At 51.4% G+C, this 17,601-nt stretch overlaps 2 protein-coding genes across 2 annotated transcripts in view; both read left to right on the top strand.

Moving 5' to 3' along the window:
* The window catches only part of PCNX3 (pecanex 3), a 42,739-nt gene extending 31,074 nt beyond the window's left edge, over positions 1–11,665 (top strand). Inside the window, exons 25-35 of the mRNA XM_039366186.1 lie at positions 132–190; positions 729–944; positions 1,760–2,013; positions 4,284–4,514; positions 4,625–4,728; positions 5,514–5,661; positions 6,327–6,557; positions 7,467–7,741; positions 8,334–8,527; positions 9,650–10,050; positions 11,085–11,665. Coding sequence (XP_039222120.1) covers positions 132–190; positions 729–944; positions 1,760–2,013; positions 4,284–4,514; positions 4,625–4,728; positions 5,514–5,661; positions 6,327–6,557; positions 7,467–7,741; positions 8,334–8,527; positions 9,650–10,050; positions 11,085–11,279 — 2,308 coding nt within the window. The 3' untranslated portion in view covers positions 11,280–11,665. The remainder of the gene's footprint in view (positions 1–131; positions 191–728; positions 945–1,759; positions 2,014–4,283; positions 4,515–4,624; positions 4,729–5,513; positions 5,662–6,326; positions 6,558–7,466; positions 7,742–8,333; positions 8,528–9,649; positions 10,051–11,084) is intronic.
* Positions 11,666–13,912: 2,247 nt separating this feature from the next.
* The window catches only part of SIPA1 (signal-induced proliferation-associated 1), a 39,761-nt gene continuing 36,072 nt past the window's right edge, over positions 13,913–17,601 (top strand). Inside the window, 1 exon segment of the mRNA XM_039366215.1 lies at positions 13,913–14,076. The gene's annotated coding sequence lies outside the window, so the exon portion shown is untranslated.

The following is a 17,601-nucleotide window of genomic DNA, read 5'->3' as shown; positions in this document are numbered from 1 at the left end:
TCATCATCATCATCATCATCATTATTATTATTATTATTATTATTATTATTATTATTATTATTACAGCAAAGGTGTTTGGAGCCCAGTTCCTGCCTCTTATGGATCTAATTTGCTTCTTTCCTTTTTCCCAGCACCAAGAGGGTGGATCATTCAAACACCCGTCTGGCTACACAGCTTGACCGCAACCCCGGTAGGTTACCACAACGGTCCCCAACCTTTTTTTGCACCAGGGACCAGTTCCGTGGAGAGCGGTTATTCCGCGGACCGGAGGCTGCGTGGTTTTGCATGCTGCCTGCATCCTACAGATGGGGCTTCGCTTGTTTGCGTGGCCCGGTTGCTGGCATGCCGCGGCCCGGTGCCAATCCACAGCTCGGGGATTGTGGACCCATGGGTTACCAGACAGCCCCTACAGTGAGCAATCTTGCAGGGGAAGAGCCGGGTACACGTAACCCTTGACTCATGACCGTTTGCTTAACACTGGTGTGAAGTTACAACAGACCCCCTTGGAAAAACATTTACGATTCCCTTCTAAAGTTCGTGACCGTACCGTATTTCGTGGGATGCCACAAATGGCCCTTTTTCAGTGCTTTTGTGACTTCAAACTGTCATTAACAATAAAAAGGTCGTACGTCCGAGTGCTCCCTGCGGATGCTCTGAGGAAATAAAGCGGGGTGCTCCTTTCCCCAGCGCGCTTGACCCAGCCCTCACCTGCTTCTGCCACCCTGCAGGTGCCGACGACAACAACCTGAACTCCATCTTCTACGAGCATCTGACCCGCTCGCTGCAGCACACCCTGTGTGGAGACCTGCTGTTGGGACGCTGGGGCAATTACACCACGGGGGACTGTTTCATCCTGGCCTCGGACTACCTGAACAGCCTCGTCCACCTCATCGAGATCGGCAACGGTCTGGTCACTTTCCAGCTGCGAGGCCTCGAATTCCGCGGTGAGTCGACCGGGCGGGCATCACAAGGTAACCAAACGCCGTCTCTTTGTGAAAGCTGGAAGAGCCGAAGACGAGGCAAGGTCCCGCTCCCGAATCAAAGGTGGCCTGGATTGGTAGTGTTTCACCTGTTCTCTGCCATCTCCGAAAGAATTCTTTCCCTAAATCCTAATTTTTCCAACTTCCTAGTACAGTGTTTCTCAACCTTGGCCATTTTAAGAGGTGTGGACTTGAACTCCCAGGAGTCTTTTGGCCAGACAATCAGGCTAGGGAATTCTGGGAGTTCAGAACCACCTATCCCAGAGGTTCTCCACCTGTGGGTCGGGACCCCATTTGGGGTCGAACGACCATTTCACGGGGGTCGTCAAACAACGCAGTCCGCCATTTTTTCCCCCTTAGCTGTGCTCCTCCCTTTTATTCTATTGGCTTTTGAAAGCCAATGGAATAGACTCTCTTGAATAGAGTCTAATTCTATTGGCTTTCCAAAGCCAATAGGAATTGTCCAGGCTGTCTCTGCCCTGCTGAGCCCGCCAAAAGCCCCATTCTGCAAACGGTGCTGCACCAGTTGAGTAGTCCTCGACTTACGACCGGTTGAGTAGTCCTCGATTTACGACCGGCATTAAAAAGATTGAGAACCACTGACCTATCCTAAAGCATGCTGGCTGGGAAATTCTGGGAGTTGAAGTCTACCCATTTTAAACCATTTTAGAGCGTCGTTGAGGCCACTTGGGGGTTTATCTGTGTCTTCAGGGTCCCCCGAGTGGAGCAAATGAGTGTGGCTGCAGGATGTTTTAGCACGTGGTCTTGCTTATTTCCAGGCACGTACTGCCAGCAGCGGGAGGTCGAGGCCATCACGGAGGGTGTGGAGGAGGATGAAGCCTGCTGCTGCTGTGAACCCGGCCATCTTCCCCGCATGCTGAGCTTCAACGCGGCCTTCGGGCAGCGCTGGCTCGCTTGGGAAGTAGCCGCCACCAAGTACGTCCTGGAGGGCTACAGCATCAGCGACAACAACGCCGCCTCCATGCTCCAGGTGTTCGACCTGCGGAAGATCCTCATCACTTACTACGTGAAGGTGGGAGCCTCACCACGGGGACTTGTCTCGCGCAGACACCCAGATCTTTCTCTCTGCGGTTTTGGGGAGATCGGCCCTGGGAAATCAGTTTTGCCTGGAATAGTATAGGACAGGGCTTTTCAACCTTTTCACCTATGGTACCACTTTTAGGATATGGCAACATCCGAGGACCACCAGTCGCCTAAAAAGGTGTCAAAAACTTGATGACTAAAAAGGAAAAAAGGGATAAAGTACAGGTAGTCCTCGACTTACAACAGTTCGCTTAGTGACTGTTCAAAGTTACAAAGGCACTGAAAAAAGTGCCCCCCAAGCCACAGCCCAGCGAGACACCTGCCTGCCCACCCGACAGCGCTCTTCCTCCTGTCCGAGGTTTTCATGGTTGTGAGCATTTCTGTTGAGGATTGGCAGCAGGGGTGGGATGGGGGGTGTTTGGTTTTTATTCCCCCCCCCCCCCGTCTGCTGAGTGGTTGCAGCTGGTTTTGGTCACCTCACATGACCCTGGGACACTGTGACCGTCATAAATATGAATCAGTTGCCAAGCATCTGAATGTAAATGCCAAGATCCTGGAGATGCTGCAACATTCCAGCTGACTGGTGCTTCTTCAGGGCTCAGCAGAAGTACCAGGATCAGCGCTGAGCTCCACCTGGAGCCTGGCACTGATCCTGGTGCTTCCACTGAGCCCTGACAGCCCTGCAGCTCCAGCCGTCTCTCGCTCAGGCTTGTGCGGTGCTGCCACCAATTCAGCTCATTCGTCTCCCCCGCTACCACTTTTCTAGAATGGGTGCGTACCACCTGCCAGGTGCCAATGTACCCCAGGTGGTACCCGTACCCCTGGTTGAAAAGCCCTGCCTTAGTCTGACCCCCCTGCTGAAGCAGGAGACCCTACGCCATTCCAGACAAACATTTGCCCAACCTCTTCTTAAAAACCTCCAGCATCCACCACTTCTGGAGGCAAGTCGTCCCACTGATTAATCGTTATCGCTGTCAGGAAACTTCTCCTTAGCTCTAGGTTGCTTCTGTCCCGATCAAGCCGAGATTGGGTTTTGATTGGCTAGTCTTAAATGCCCAACGTGCCACTTTCCTGAGCTCAGCGTATCTCGGAGACGACCTTGGTGGGGCCTTCACGCTAGTCTTCAATCACGATTTTGGGGGTCCCGATAAGACGGGGACAGGGGTGCTTAAATCCTCCACCAACGTGAATTGTACTAAAACCTGAAGTTGGCCCGCCCTTCCTTTGATATATATATATATATATATTCCTTTGATATATATATATTCCTTTTATATCCGTTGAAATAAAGTCGTCCCCCCTCCCTCACCGCAACAGATCTGTCCCTTCCCTCCTTCGCAAAAGCTAATCCCAGCCAACCTTCGGGTTGTTTGGCCAGGTTGATAAGGAAAATGGAGTTTTACACCGCAGTCTGAGAAAGAAGAGAGCTTGTTTGAAGCCTCTGGAGATTTAGGGTGGTGGGGGGGGGGTTATGAGCTTAACACAAACTCAACCATTGTGTTGTTGTCACTCTTGTTTTATAGCTTGCGGTGATTGGCAGTGTTTAGTCTTTAAGTGTTTAACCTTTCACATTTCCCTTCCTTTCCTGTTCGCATTCCTTTCTCCTTCTCTCTCCTCTCCCTTCCTTTCTTCCTTTCCTTTGCCCCTCCCTCCCTCCCTCTCTTCCGCTTTCGTTCTTTCACTTTCCTTCCTTCCTTTCCTCTTCCCTCTCCTGCCTTCCCTCCCTCTCCTTTCTGCTTCCTCCTTCTTCCTTCCCTCCTTTCCCCTTCCTTCTTTTTCTTCCTTCTTCCCCTCCCTCTCCTTTCTCTTTCCTCCTCCATCCTTCCGTCCTTTCCCCTCCCTCCCTTCATTCCCTCCCTTCTCTTCCTTCTTCCATTCTTTCTTTCTTCCCTCCCCTTCTGTTCTCTTCCCTTCCCTCCCTCTTCTTTCTCATTCCTCCTCCTTCCTTCTCTCCTTTCCCCTTCCTTCGCTCCTTCCCTTCTTCCTTCTTCCCTTCCCTTCTTTTCTTCCTTCTTCCCTTCCTTCCCTTCCCCTCCTTCTCTCCTTTCCCCTTCCTTTCTTCCCTCCCTCCCCTTCCCTTCCCTTCCCTTCTTTCCTTCTTTCTTCCCCTCCCCTCCTCTCCTTCCTTCCTTTCCCCTTCCTTTCTTCCCTCCCTCCCTCCCTCCCTCCCTCCCTCCCCTTCTCTTCCTTCTTCCCTCCCTCCCTCCCCTCCCCTCCCCTCGTCCCTCCCCTTCCCTGGCCCATTTCCTCTCCCTGCAGAGCATCATCTATTACGTCACCTGCTCTCCAAAGCTGGAGGAGTGGATGGGGAACGAAGGCATCCAGGAAGCCCTCCGGCCATGCACCGCCCTCAACTACGCCGACAGCGACCCCACCTTCAACCTCAACATCGATGAGGACTACGACCACCGCATGGCGGGCATCTCCCTGACTTCTTTCTGCAACATCTACCTCGACTGGGTTCAGTACTGTGCCGGGCGCAGGGAGAAAGTGAGTCAGAGGGAGGCAGGCCGTAGAGCTGGCTTCAGATCCTGACGGTCCCCCCCCCCAGTTTCCCACGAGTGACCCCCTCCCCATCTGCCGTCTTCCTCCCCCTGCAGGCCGTGGACCTGGAGTGGAATTCCCGCCTGGTCACCCTGTGCTTCGGGCTCTGCATCCTGGGCCGCAGAGCCCTGGGAACTGCCTCCCACAGCATGTCAGCCAGGTGAGAGAATATTATCCATCGTGGGTCTTGTTGTATCGACGGCTAAAGGAAAGAGCAAAGGATTAGGAATTAAAGACGTATTAGCGAATGTAAACTCAGACAGCACGTCGGTCGAAAAATTATTACTGTATGTATGGGAAAAAATTAATAAAAACTTTTACCCCCCCCCCAAAAAAAAAGGGAAATGGGGTTTGCTCTCGCTGATGATGTTACTCAGTTTGGTCAGGAAATGTCTGCAAGAAAACCACCAAGCTCACAGACCACCAAGATCCCCACGGCTTTGGATCGCCTTTATGTAGACGCAGGCTAAAATGGGTGTGTGTGTGTGTCCAACCTTGGCCATTTTAAAACTTGTGGACTTCAATTCCCAGAATTCCTCAGCCAGCCATGCACAAGTCTTAAAGATGGCTGGCTGAGGAATTCTGGGAGTTGAAGTCCACAAGTCTGAAAGATGGCTGGCTGAGGGATTCTGGGAGTTGAAGTCCACAAGTCTGAAAGATGGCTGGCTGAGGAATTCTGGGAGTTGAAGTCCACAAGTCTGAAAGATGGCTGGCTGAGGAAGTCCACAAGTCTGAAAGATGGCTGGCTGAGGAATTCTGGGAGTTGAAGTCCACAAGTCTGAAAGATGGCTGGCTGAGGGATTCTGGGAGTTGAAGTGCAGAAGTCTGAAAGATGGCTGGCTGAGGAATTCTGGGAGTTGAAGTCCACAAGTCTGAAAGATGCCAAGGTTGGAGATCCCTGGGCTAAATATTTCCTCCGGTGACCCACCTTGTCTCTTTTTATAGCCTGGAGCCCTTCCTTTATGGCTTGCATGCCCTGTTCAAGGGCGACTTCCGGATCACATCGCCCCGGGACGAATGGGTCTTCGCCGACATGGACCTTTTGCACCAGGTGGTGGCACCTGGCGTGCGCATGTCTCTGAAGCTGCATCAGGTAAATCCAGCCCTTTCCGATTCTTTTACTCTGGGGTCACTGCCCAGTTGCCTTGTTCTGGGTGGGAGGGACGTAGAAATACTTGAGAGAGTCAGTTTGCTCTACTGGTGAAGACATCTGGCTAGAAAATGGGAGACCGTGAGTTCTAGTCCCGCTCTAGGCACAAAGCCAGCTGGGTGACTTTGGGCCAATCACCAGGAGACAGTGAATTCTAGTGCCACCTTAGGCCTGAAAGCCAGCCGGATGGCTTTGAGCCAATCACGAGGAGATTGGGAGTTCTAGTTCTGCTTTAAGTATGAAAGCCAGCTGGGTGACTTTGGGCCAATCACTAGGAGACTGTGAATTCTAGTCCTGCCCTTAGGCATGAAAGCCAACAAGGTGACTGGGCTAATCGCCAGGAAACTGTGAGTTCTAGTCCCACTTAGGCAGAAAAGCTGGCTGGGTGACTTTGGGCCAATCACCAGGAGACAGTGAGTTCTAGTGCCGCCTTAGGCATGAAAGCCATATGTGTGACCTTGGGCCAGCCACTCTTTCAGCCCTAGGAAGGAGGCAATGGCAAACTCCATCAGAAAAAATTTGCCAAGAAAACTGCTGGGATGGAGGAGTGGGCTCTTCTGCCCTCCCCCCCCCATTGATGTGACTCTCCTCCCCTCCTCCTTTGCCAGGACCACTTCACCTCCCCGGATGAATACGACGACCCAGCGGTGCTGTACGATGCCATTAAGTCCAACAAGGAGAAAATGGTGATTTCCCACGAAGGGGACCCCGCTTGGCGCAGCGCCATCCTCACCAACACGCCCGCCCTGCTGGCCCTTCGCCACGTGATGGACGACGCCAGCGACGAGTACAAGATCATCATGCTCAACAAGCGATACTTGGGCTTCCGGGTCATCAAGGTAGGGCAAACCAAGATGGGCGGAGACTTGTCAAAGGCGTTTTTCTCCAAACATGGCGGGGAAGGGGAGAGCGAGGAACGAGACCCACTTGGATTGGCCTTCCTGCTACATCTCTCTAGCTCTCTGTATTATCTATCTGTCTATCTATCTATCTATCATCTCTCTACAATCTCTCTGTATGTATCTATCTATCCCCTTTCTCTCTATCATATCTATCTATCATCTCTCTATCTCTCTGTATCTGTCTATCTATCTATCCATCCAACCATCCATCCATCTATCTATCCCCTTTCTCTGTCATGTCATATCATTATCTATCTATCTATCCCCTTTCTGTCATGTCATAACTCTATCTATCTATCTATCTATCTATCTATCTATCTATCTATCATCTCTCTACAATCTCTCTACAATCTCTCTCTGTGTATTTCTATCTATCTATCTATCTATCTATCTATCTATCTATCTACTTTCTCTGTCATGTCATATCATAACACTATTATCTCTCTATATCTATCTATCTATCTATCTATCTATCTATCTATCATCTCTCTACAATCTCCTCTATCTATCTATCTATCCCCTTTCTATCATATATCTATCTCATCTCTCTATATCTATCATCTACTATCTATCTATCTATCTATCTATCCATCCATCCCCTTTTTATCATGTCATATCATATCTCTATCATCTCTGTCTATCTATCTATCTATCTATCTATCTATCCTCTTTGTCATGTCATATCATATCTCTGTCTATCATCTCTCTCTATGCCCCCCTCTCTATCATCTCTCTCTCTCTCTATCCCCCCCTCTCTATCATCTCTCTCTCTCTCTCTCTCTCTCTCTCTCTCTCTCTCTCTCTCTCTCTCTCTCCATCCATCCACCCTTCTGTTCTCTGGCCCAGGTGAACAGGGAATGCGTGCGAGGCTTATGGGCTGGACAGCAGCAGGAGCTGGTCTTTCTCCGGAATCGGAACCCGGAACGCGGCAGCATCCAGAACGCCAAGCAGGCGCTCCGCAACATGATCAATTCCTCCTGCGACCAGCCGATCGGTTACCCCATCTACGTTTCCCCACTGACCACGTCTTACGCCAGCAGCCACCCTCAGCTGCGCTCGCTCTGGGGCGGCCCCATCAGTTTGCACAACATCTCCAGCTGGGTCATCCGGAGCTGGGAGAGGTGAGGCTGGGAGCTGGGAAGGTTCAGGACTAACGACGGTGCTGGACCTGCAGGAAGCAAAAACATTTGGCCAGCAACAGATCCGGTCAAGGTTTGCTGGCCAAAACTGGTGAGGCGAGATTTGCGGTGCGGGAGGAAGCTTTGCAAAATCCCAGGGTCCCATCCGACAGTTTGTGTCCCCATTCCCTTCCCCGGAAGGGCCGGAAACGCCGCTGTCTTTGGCTTTTAGCAGGAGAGGGGGCGAGGGGCTATAGCAGGGCTTTTCAACCTTTTCATCCGAGGAAATGGCAGCATCCGAGGATCATCAGTTGCCTAGCAAGGTGTCAAAAACTTGATGACCAAAAAAAAGGGGGGGGGATAAAGTACAGGTAGTCCTCGACTTACAACAGTTCGCTTAGTGACTGTTCGAAGTTACAATGGCACTGAAAAAAGTGCCCCCCAAGCCACAACTGAGCAAGATAGCACCTGGCTGAGGTGCTGTCCTCGCCTGTAGCTCCTTTGCAACTATTTGGGGGAGGGGGGGGAGTGTCTTGTTTGCAAGCAGCGTGGCTTTGGGGAGCGTTCACCCCTTTTCTCACCCCTCGCCCTGCAGGTTGCAAAAAGGCTGCGGAGCCGGCTGCAACAGCGGAGGCAACATTGAGGATTCAGACTGTGGTGGGGGCTCCTCTCTCAGCAATAACCCCCCCGGGCACAGCGCACAGGGACCCGGGAGCACGGCTCACAACGCTGGGCCGGCAGCTGCCAACCCCACTGAGCCGGGGGCCGTGGCTGTCCAATCTCAGGCAGGTAAGAAAGATTTCTGCCCGCCGAAGACCGCCAGGTTGGGAGGAAGAATTGACTCTGCTTGTTTTAAAGCAGGGGTGTCCGCCCTTGACGACTTTAAGACCGGTGGGCTTCAACTCCCAGAATTCCCCAGGGGGGGAGGGAAACCAGCCATGCTGGGATGCATCCGGCCACGTGGGACCTCGGCGAGTTAGCGGGCGGCTGGTTGAAGAGGGACAGTTGCCATCTCCAGGGCATGGCGCACGTGCCCACAGAGAGGGCTCTGAGTGCCGCCTCTGGCATGTGTGCCATAGGTTCGCCCACACTGCCATACAGCATTAACCTTGCGAACTCTCAAGCTTCCTCTTTCCGTTATATATTCAAGATGGACAGTAGTTAATATTTATTTGCTATGTATATGTAGGGGTGTGGGTCTATACATAGGTTGTTCATAGTATGTTTAGGTGTGAGTCGTGTATGGGTTTCACTTTGAGAGCGGGCAACTCAATTTCATTTTTGATGTGTGCTGTTGTGTCCACAGTAAAAAAGATGACAATAAAGGTCATATTTTATCTTATCTTATATCTTATCTTGTCTTGTCTTATATCTTGTCTTATATCTTATCTTATATCTTATCTTATATCTTATCTTATATCTTGTCTTTTATCTTATATCTTATCTTATATCTTATCTTATATCTTGTCTTATCTTATATCTTATCTTATATCTTGTCTTTCTTATCTTATATCTTATCATATCTTATCATATCTTGTCTTATATCTTATCTATCTTATATCTTATCTTGTCTTATCTTATATCTTATCTTATATGTTGTCTTATATCTTGTCTTATATCTTATCTTATATCTTCTTATATCTTGTCTTATATCTTGTCTTATATCTTGTCTTGTCTTATATCTTATATCTTATCATATCTTGTCTTATATCTTGTCTTGTCTTATCTTATCTATCTTATATCTTATCTTATATCTTGTCTTATATCTTGTCTTATATCTTGTCTTGTCTTATATCTTATATCTTATCATATCTTGTCTTATATCTTGTTTTGTCTTATCTTATCTATCTTATATCTTATCTTATATCTTATCTTGACTTATCTTATCATCTTATCGTGTTCTCTCCGCAGAATCCGATCCCAGCCTTCCTCCTCCGAGCCAGTGCTGGCTGGTCCAGCCCCAGACCGACGGGCATCCCGCGCCGACCCCCGCTGCATCCTGGCCACCAGGCCCACATTTCCTGGGAAGTCAGCTTTCCTGCTCCAGCTCCCTGGCGTCCGTGGCTGAGGGCACAGGACGTACCCCTCTGCCCCTCCGCCCCAGCCTCGGGACTCTCTCGCCCTTTGTCTACGAGGGCCTCTGTAGCAAGTGGAGCCTGCCAGCTCGCAAAGGACTAAACGGGTTAGGGGGCAGCGAGAGCGAATTCCCACCTGGGACTCCGCCACCCCACACAAAGGACAGCTCCTCAATAGCATCTAATCCTGTTGCCACCTTGGGGACACTCAGCATTGGAGGGAGCCCTAAGCCTCAGGTATGTAATCCCACCCATACACACACACACTTTTTACCCAATTTCTTCTGTCTTGGTTTACATGCCACGTGAGTCTTTGTCCGCCACCCCCAAGAGGGCAGAACCCTAAAGGGGCAGAAACGTGGTGCTGAATTGGTGTCCTGAAATGTCAGAAACAGCTGAGCAGAGCTTAATTAGATACACTTTCCCCATCATTTAATCAGGTGCTGAGAGCTGTAGGGGCGCACCGGGTAGAATGCAGTGTTGCAGGCTAATTCTGCCCACGGCCGGCAGTTCGATTCTCACTGGCTCGAGGTTGACTCAGCCTTCCGTCCTTTTGAGGGCAGTAAAATGAGGACCCAGATTGTTGGCGGGCAATAGGCCGACTCTGTAAACTGCTTAGAGAGGGCAGTAAAGCATTGTGATGCGGTGTATAAGTATAAGTGCTGTTCTGTTCTATTCTAATTCTGTTCTGTTCTATTCTATTTTTTATTCTATTCTTGTTTCTATTCTATTCTATTCATTTCTATTCTAATTTCTATTCTATTCTCTCTTAATTCTATTTCTATTCGAATTCTATTCTGTCCTGTCCTGTTCTTATTCTGTTCTACTATTCTAATTCTGTTCTATTATTTCTATTCTATTCTATTCTATTCTATTCTATTCTATTCTATTCTATTCTATTCTATTCTTTATTCTATTCTATTGTTTCTATTCTATTCATTTCTATTCTATTCATTTCTATTCTAATTTCTATTCTATTCTCTCTTAATTCTATTCTGTTCTATTCTATTCTGTAATTCTATTCTATTCTGTAGTTCTATTCTATTCTGTAATTCTATTCTATTCTATTCCATTCCATTCCATTCCGATTCCCAGAAGTGGTTTCCAAGTAATCAAAGCAGTCAGTTTAGCCATCTCTGCTCACTCCATCCACTTTTGCTGCCATTCCTCCTTTGTGGGGACCAAAGCGTCCTTCCATTTTGGGGCGTAAAGTAATCTGGCTGTCGTCAACGTATATAACACCCTGCCTTCTCTCCCTTTCCCCCCCGCAGGCTCCCATCCCAGGACCAGTCCCCGAGGCTGCCACCAGCACCCCCAGCCCACTGCCTCTGGAACCCCCCTCCGCTGCCCCCCAAGAAGACTGTGTGCCCCCCGAGCCTGACCCTGTGGTGGCTGAATGGGGCCTGCAGCGAGAGGACGAGGACAGCCCCGCGGCTGGACAGCCCCTTCTGGATCATCAGTACTGAATTAGAAGTGGGGGGACACACGCTCTGACGTCACACAGAACTACGGGCTGGTCCCGTTTGACTCTTCCTGGCTTCCCCCAAGTCACCCCCCCCCCAATTTCCACACCAACCAACCCGATCCATCTTTTTTGTCTGCAAGATCAAGGACAACCAATACAGGCTATTTTCTGCCTGGCCTGCAGTTTCTTCCATTTGCACCACCCCCCCCAAAATCTTCCACTCGCCTGCAGGGGCAGGCTCCCCCCCCCACACACACACAAATCACAAGGACCCGCCTCGCTGGCTCACTCTGTGTCCTTAACCGGGTGACGCTCTCAAGGCTTCCCCTCCCCCCCTTTTTTTTCTGCTCTTGTCATCCCTCGGGATTAATAATAATGATAATAATTTGTTTTTGTTTTGTTTTTCTACCCCCCCCCCCCCGTCTTTTGTCCCAGGATCTTGGATTTGGGGTTGGCGGGGGAATTGAAAAATTTGGGGAGGGGGGGAAAAATCACAGCAGCTGATTAACCTCGCCACGGAGGAACGAGGAGGGCAATAGGCTGATTTTGTAAACCAGGGCTGAAGCGGTATATAAGTCTTAAATGCTATTGGTATTGCCCTTCCTTCCTTTTCATTTCCTTTTCATTTCCTTCCTTTTCATTTCCTTCCTCCCTCCTTTCTTCTCCCTTTCTTTCCTTCCTTTCGTGTTTCCTTCCTTCCTTATTTATTTCTCTTTTTCCTTCCTTCCTTCCTTCCTTCCTTCCTTCCTTCCTTACTTACTTATGGTTAGAATGCAGCATTGCAGGCTAACTCTGCCCACAGCCAGGGGTTCAATCCTGACCGACTGAAGGTTGACTCAGCCTTCCGTCCTTCCAAGGTCGCTAAAATGAGGACTCAGATTGTTGCAGGGGGCAAATAACGCTGACTCTGTAAACCGCTTAGGGCTGTAAAGCACTGTGAAGCGATATATAAGTTTGTTGCTATTTGGAAAGAGTGGGGAGGATACCTGTTTGTTGGGAGTGCCTTTGGAAGGGAAGCGGAAAAGAGAATTGGAAAGAAGTTGTGCTTTAATAGGTTCTTTATTTTCTCATCCCATTCCTTTCTTCATGTCTTTGGAGATTCTTCCTGGGTTCTCTCCAGTGCAGTCAGGCAACAAATTTGAAATTTTAATTCCGCTCAGAGGTCAGAGTCTTGGAACGAAGGATGTCATCTTCCCAGATTTTTGGGGAAAGGAGCTGGCTGGCCCAGCAAGTGGGGGAATCCCACCTGGATTTGACGCCCATCTCTGTTTGTTTCTTACCAAACCCCAGTGGTTCTAGGGGTTGTGTGAACGCTACTTATTGCAAAAAAAAAAAAAAAAAAATTGCAATTCAGCCCCAAAGGTGTGAACTCGGCCTTCAAATTTGATGCTTAGTTCTTTTGGCTATTGGAAATGCAATTTTCAGCCCCTTGTCTTCTTTCCAAGATTTCATCTGAGCAGTATGAAAAGGAGGGAAGTGGGGGGGGGGGTTTGTAAATGATCTCTCCGAACGAAGACCCCCGACTTCCTCACGGTTCACCGCCAGAGAGAAAGGGCATTCAAAGGCCCACGGAGTTTTCCTGTGCCGATTCCCATTTGTGTTCAGGGCGCACTGGGTGCAGGGTGATGCCACGTCCACTGCGTCCCCCACTAAAGTGGGTGCAAGTTTGCACCTCCCTCTCCATCCTTCCTGCAAAGACGCCCCCCTCCCATTAAAAAAAAAAAAAAGCCCAGGGGATTCAGGTTTGCAAAGAGCCAGCGCTTCATCCCGTGCCTGTCTTACCCCCCCTTTAAAAAAAAAGAGCACCCCTTGCCTAAAGGAAGGCTGGGGGGGTCCTGTCAAGCGCTCGGCACATGTTCAGAGGCCCGTCTCCCCTTTTATTGGCTGATTTTCCTCCATGTCCCCAGCCCCCCCCCTTGCAAAAGGAGTCCTGCCTAGCACTCTGCACATGTTCAGAGGTCTGTCTCCCCTTTTACTGGCTGGTTTTCCTTCCACCCTGCCCCCAGGCCTCCCCCCCTCCCTTGCACAAGGAGCCCTGCCTAAGTGCTCTGCACATGTTCAGAGGTCTGTCTCCCGTTTTACTGGCTGATCTTCCACCCTGCCCTCAGGCCTCCCCCCCCTCCCTTGCAAAATGAGTCCTGCCATGCACTCTGCACATGTCCAGAGATCCATCTCCCCTTTTACTGGCTGATCTTCCTTCCTGCCCCCCCCCCAGCCCTCCCCCTCCCTCGCACAAGGAGTCCTGCCTAGCGCTCTGCACCTGTGCAGAGGCCCACCTCCCCTTTTACTGGCTGATGTTCCTTCCTCCGTGCCCCCAGGGTCCCCCCCCCTTGCAAAAGGAGTCCTGCCTAGCCGTCTGCACGTGTTCAGAGGTCCGTCTCCCCTTTTACCGGCTGATCTTCCTCCCTCCCTCCCTGTCCCCAGCCCTCCCCCACCTCGCCCAAGGAGTCCCGCCTAAGCGCTCTGCACATGTTCAGAGGCCGGCCTCCCCTTTCACCGGCTGCTCTTCCTTCCTCCTCCTCCCCCCCCCCCACCGCCAGGAAACCCAGAGTCCCTCCGCCTCCGCTCTTCCCCGGCGGTGCAGCTGACGCCGCCCGGCGCCCCCGCCCGCTTCCTCCCCCTCCTGGGTCTCCCCGCCCCCGATCGGAGGAGGAAGGGGAGGGCGGGGCCACCGCCTGGGCCGCAGGGAGCGGACACGGAGACTCCACGCGGGGCAAGAAGCGGCGGAGGAGGAGGAGGAGGAGAAGGCAGCGCCCCGCTCGAGTTGCTGCTGGTGCCGCCGCCGCAAGCCCGGAGAGGTAAGGCTGCAAAGCTCCTCCGACACGCATTCGCACGTGCACCGGGGCTCGGGGAGGCTGGGGGGGGGCGGATGTTTTGCAGCGGCAGGACCCCCGCTTCGGACGCCGCGAACCGCGGCAAGGAGACGGGGGAGCCCTTTTGCAAACGCGGAGCGCCTCCTCCATTCAGACGTCCGCGTGCAAGACGCGGGGAAGGACGAGCCCGCTTCTCCCTGCCTTTCCCCTCCCCGGCCGCTTCCGCGACCCGCTCCTCCGGCGGCCGCCGGGCACGAGCCCCGGCGGCTCCCCCCCCCGGGGGAGAGGCGCGCGCCCCCCGTCCCGCTTCCCACCATATGGCGAGAAGCTGCTTTGCAACGTGACAGGCGCCGCGGCTTGCTGTATTCCTGCCGCTGCCGCTGGTCGGGAGCGCGCATGCAGGCGCGCGCCCTTTCAGCGAGGAAGCGGGGAGCAGAGAGACACCCCCCCGCGCGCGCGCGCGCTCCCGGGCTTTTGCTTTCTCGCGCGCCCGCGGGATGCCCACGTCTCTCCGCTGCTATTGTGTGCCCCCCCCTCCCAAAAAAAGAGCAAAAAAAAAAAAAAATCCGATTTTTTTTCCCCCCCTTCCAAGATTTGCCCGGCTGCGCTCCTAGCCGGAGTCCGAGAGCATGTGCAGAGTGCCTCTGCTGAGTCCAGGGGCCTTGCTGAAAAGCCGAGGGATGCTTTTTTTTTATTTGAAAGAAAGGAGGACACACACACACACACACACACACACACACACACACACACACACACGTGTTTCTGGGATTGGTGGGGCTTACTCTTCCTCCTCTGCGTGTAGATGCACGCCGACCCGGCGAGGTAGGCTCCTGGCAGCCCATTTTCTCGACGGTAGTGTCAGCCCCAGGATGCGCTCCAGATGTTGAGCGAAAGCATCTTTCCCTCCCCCCCCCCGGAGAGGGTGGGTGGAAGGAAGGAAGGAAGGACACCCCGTCCTTGGCCACCGGACGGACTCCGATTCCCACCCCTGGGTCCGCTGGCAGGAGAATGCGAGGAGCGCTTCAAGGCCAGCACATCTGCAGGGCATCTGGCTGAGGAAGACGGGAGCTGCTTTGGATATATCATGGCTTCTCTCCCTGCGGCGGTGCCTGGAAAAACCTGGTTAGCAGTGCCTGGGGTGGGGGTGGGGGGTGTCATTTTGAGAAGATGGAAACATCAGGACGGGTTGAAGCTCTGTGGCCGTAGAACGCCCCCCCCCCAAAAGGAAGGGGATAGTCTTGTGCAGCTTTGCGTTGAGTTTGTCTATCCAGAGGTGTGATTTTTGACCTCCCCCCCCTTTTTTTTGCAAGCCTATATTAATCTTTTGCAATCTTGGCTGTGTGAAGATGGGTAGACTTCAACTCCCAGAATTCCCCAGCCAGCACTGGCACGTGATGACAGACGATGAGAGTTGGGGTCCCTTTACAGTCTTTGGGGGGGGGGGGCTCCTGGGTCGCCTGCCTCCTGCATGGAGGATGTGCAAAATGATGACGCCGCCGTGTGCAAAGAAGCATTTGCATAGGTGGTGGTTGGCTGGGGAATTCTGGGAGTTGAAGTCCGCCCATCGTCACACCGCCAGCAGTTGTTAAGTGAATCAGGGTGTCGTTAAGCAAACCTGACTCCCCCCATTGACTTTGCTTTTTGGAAGCCAAGCTAGAACGGTTGCGAATGGCGATCACATGACCCCAGAATGCTGCAGCCATTGTTAATAAATTCTGGTTGCCAAATGGCTGAATTTCCGATCACGTGATTGTGGGGATGCTGTGACGGTCATAAGTGTGAGGACTGGTCATAAGTCACCTTTTTCAGTGGTGTTGTAACTTAGAAATAATCGTGAAACGAATGCCTGTAAGTCCGTTGGCAGGGCACGCTAAGCCACCCTGAGAATTTAACTACGGTTTCTCTAACCAGGCTTAGCCTGTCGAATAAATGCAACCGCTAGATTTATTTTTAACCTGGTTTAGTGTCTTGTGCGAACGTCACCCTGCCTGGAGAATCCATCATATAAATGAGGATATCCAGGCCCAACTGCCGCAAGCCCAAGGCTCACCTTGTTTAAAAAAAAGGGGGGGGGGGTAGTATATATTTCTCAAAATGTGAGATCGGGGATGTGCAGCCAGGAAGAGAATTTGGATGGGAGACCACCAAGAGATCCCAAGATGAAATGATTTTTCCCAGGAGAAGCCAGTGCATTTTTTGATACTGCTCCTTCGAAAATTGCACAAGGGTGTAACTTGAAGCTCAAATGGACGGTGAGAGTTAGTAGTTCTTTTAAGGTTTCCAGCAGAGAAAATTGCTTTCTGTTCTCTGTACCTGCTGCTACTCGATTCCTACAGGGCTAAACTTGGTCTCCTTCTTACAAACCAGTTACTACATCACTAGTAAATCTTCTATTGATGGGTGGCCAGCTTGCAGCCCCAGTCTCTGAGATTCTAGAGCAGGGGTCTTCCAACTTGGCCCTTTTAGGACTTGTGGACTTCAGCTCCCAGAATTCCTCAGCCAGGCATGTGGAATTCTGGGAGTTGAAGTCCACAAGTCCTAAAAGGGCCAAGTTGGAAGACCCCTGCAGCGTTCTCAACTGTGGTCACTTTCAGACCGCTGGACTTCAACTCCCAGAACTCAGCATAGCTGGCTATGGAATTCTGGGAGTTGAAGTCCACCCATCGGAACGTGACCTCGGTTGAGAAACCCTCTGTCTAAAGTCAAAGCAGCTGGGCCTCATCCAGGTAGTCCTCAACTTACGACCACAGTGATTAAGCCCCAAATGCCACTTGCTCGGTGAGTTTTGCCCCATTGTGCGACCTTTCTTGCCGCCGTTTGTTAAGTGAGTCACACGGTCGTTAAGTGAATCTGGCTTCCCCCATTGACTTTGCTTGTCAAAAGGCTGCAAAGGGGGATCACGTGACCCCCCCCAGGAGACACGGCGACCGTCATAAATATGAACCAGTCTGACAAGTGGCTGAATTTTGATCATGTGACCAATGGGGAGGCTTCAAGGATTATAAGTGTGAAAAACGGTCATAACTTTTCTCAGTGCTGCTGTAACTTTGAACGGTCACTAAACGGACTGTTGTAAGTAGAGGACTTGGACCGGAGCTAAGATAGCAGAGGGAAACCTTGGTTCTGCTCTTCTGCAGGCTCCAGGTAGTCCTCAACTTAGCGACCGTTCGTTTAGCGACTGTTCAAAGCTGCAAAAGTGACCGCTTTTCACACTGAACAACCGTTGTAGCATCCCCATAGTCACGTGATCAGAATTCAGACGTTTGGCCACTGACTCATCTTTACGACGGTCGCAGGGTCCCAAAGTTACGTGATTCCCCTTTGGGGGAACCTTCCGACGAGCCAAGTCAACTGGGGAAGCCAATTTCGCTTAACGACCGTGTGACTAAACTTAGCCTCCGCAGCGATTCACTTAACAACGGTCTCAAGCAAAGCCGTCGAAGGGGACCAAGCTCGCCGAACAAATGTCTCACTTAGCAACCTAAACGTGGGGCTCCGTTGTGGCCGTAA

This window comes from Crotalus tigris, unplaced genomic scaffold, assembly GCF_016545835.1.
Source record: "Crotalus tigris isolate CLP2741 ecotype Arizona unplaced genomic scaffold, ASM1654583v1 scf7180000020245.1906669, whole genome shotgun sequence".
Classification (NCBI taxonomy): Eukaryota; Metazoa; Chordata; class Lepidosauria; order Squamata; family Viperidae; genus Crotalus; species Crotalus tigris.
This window is presented reverse-complemented; position numbering and strand designations above follow the sequence as displayed.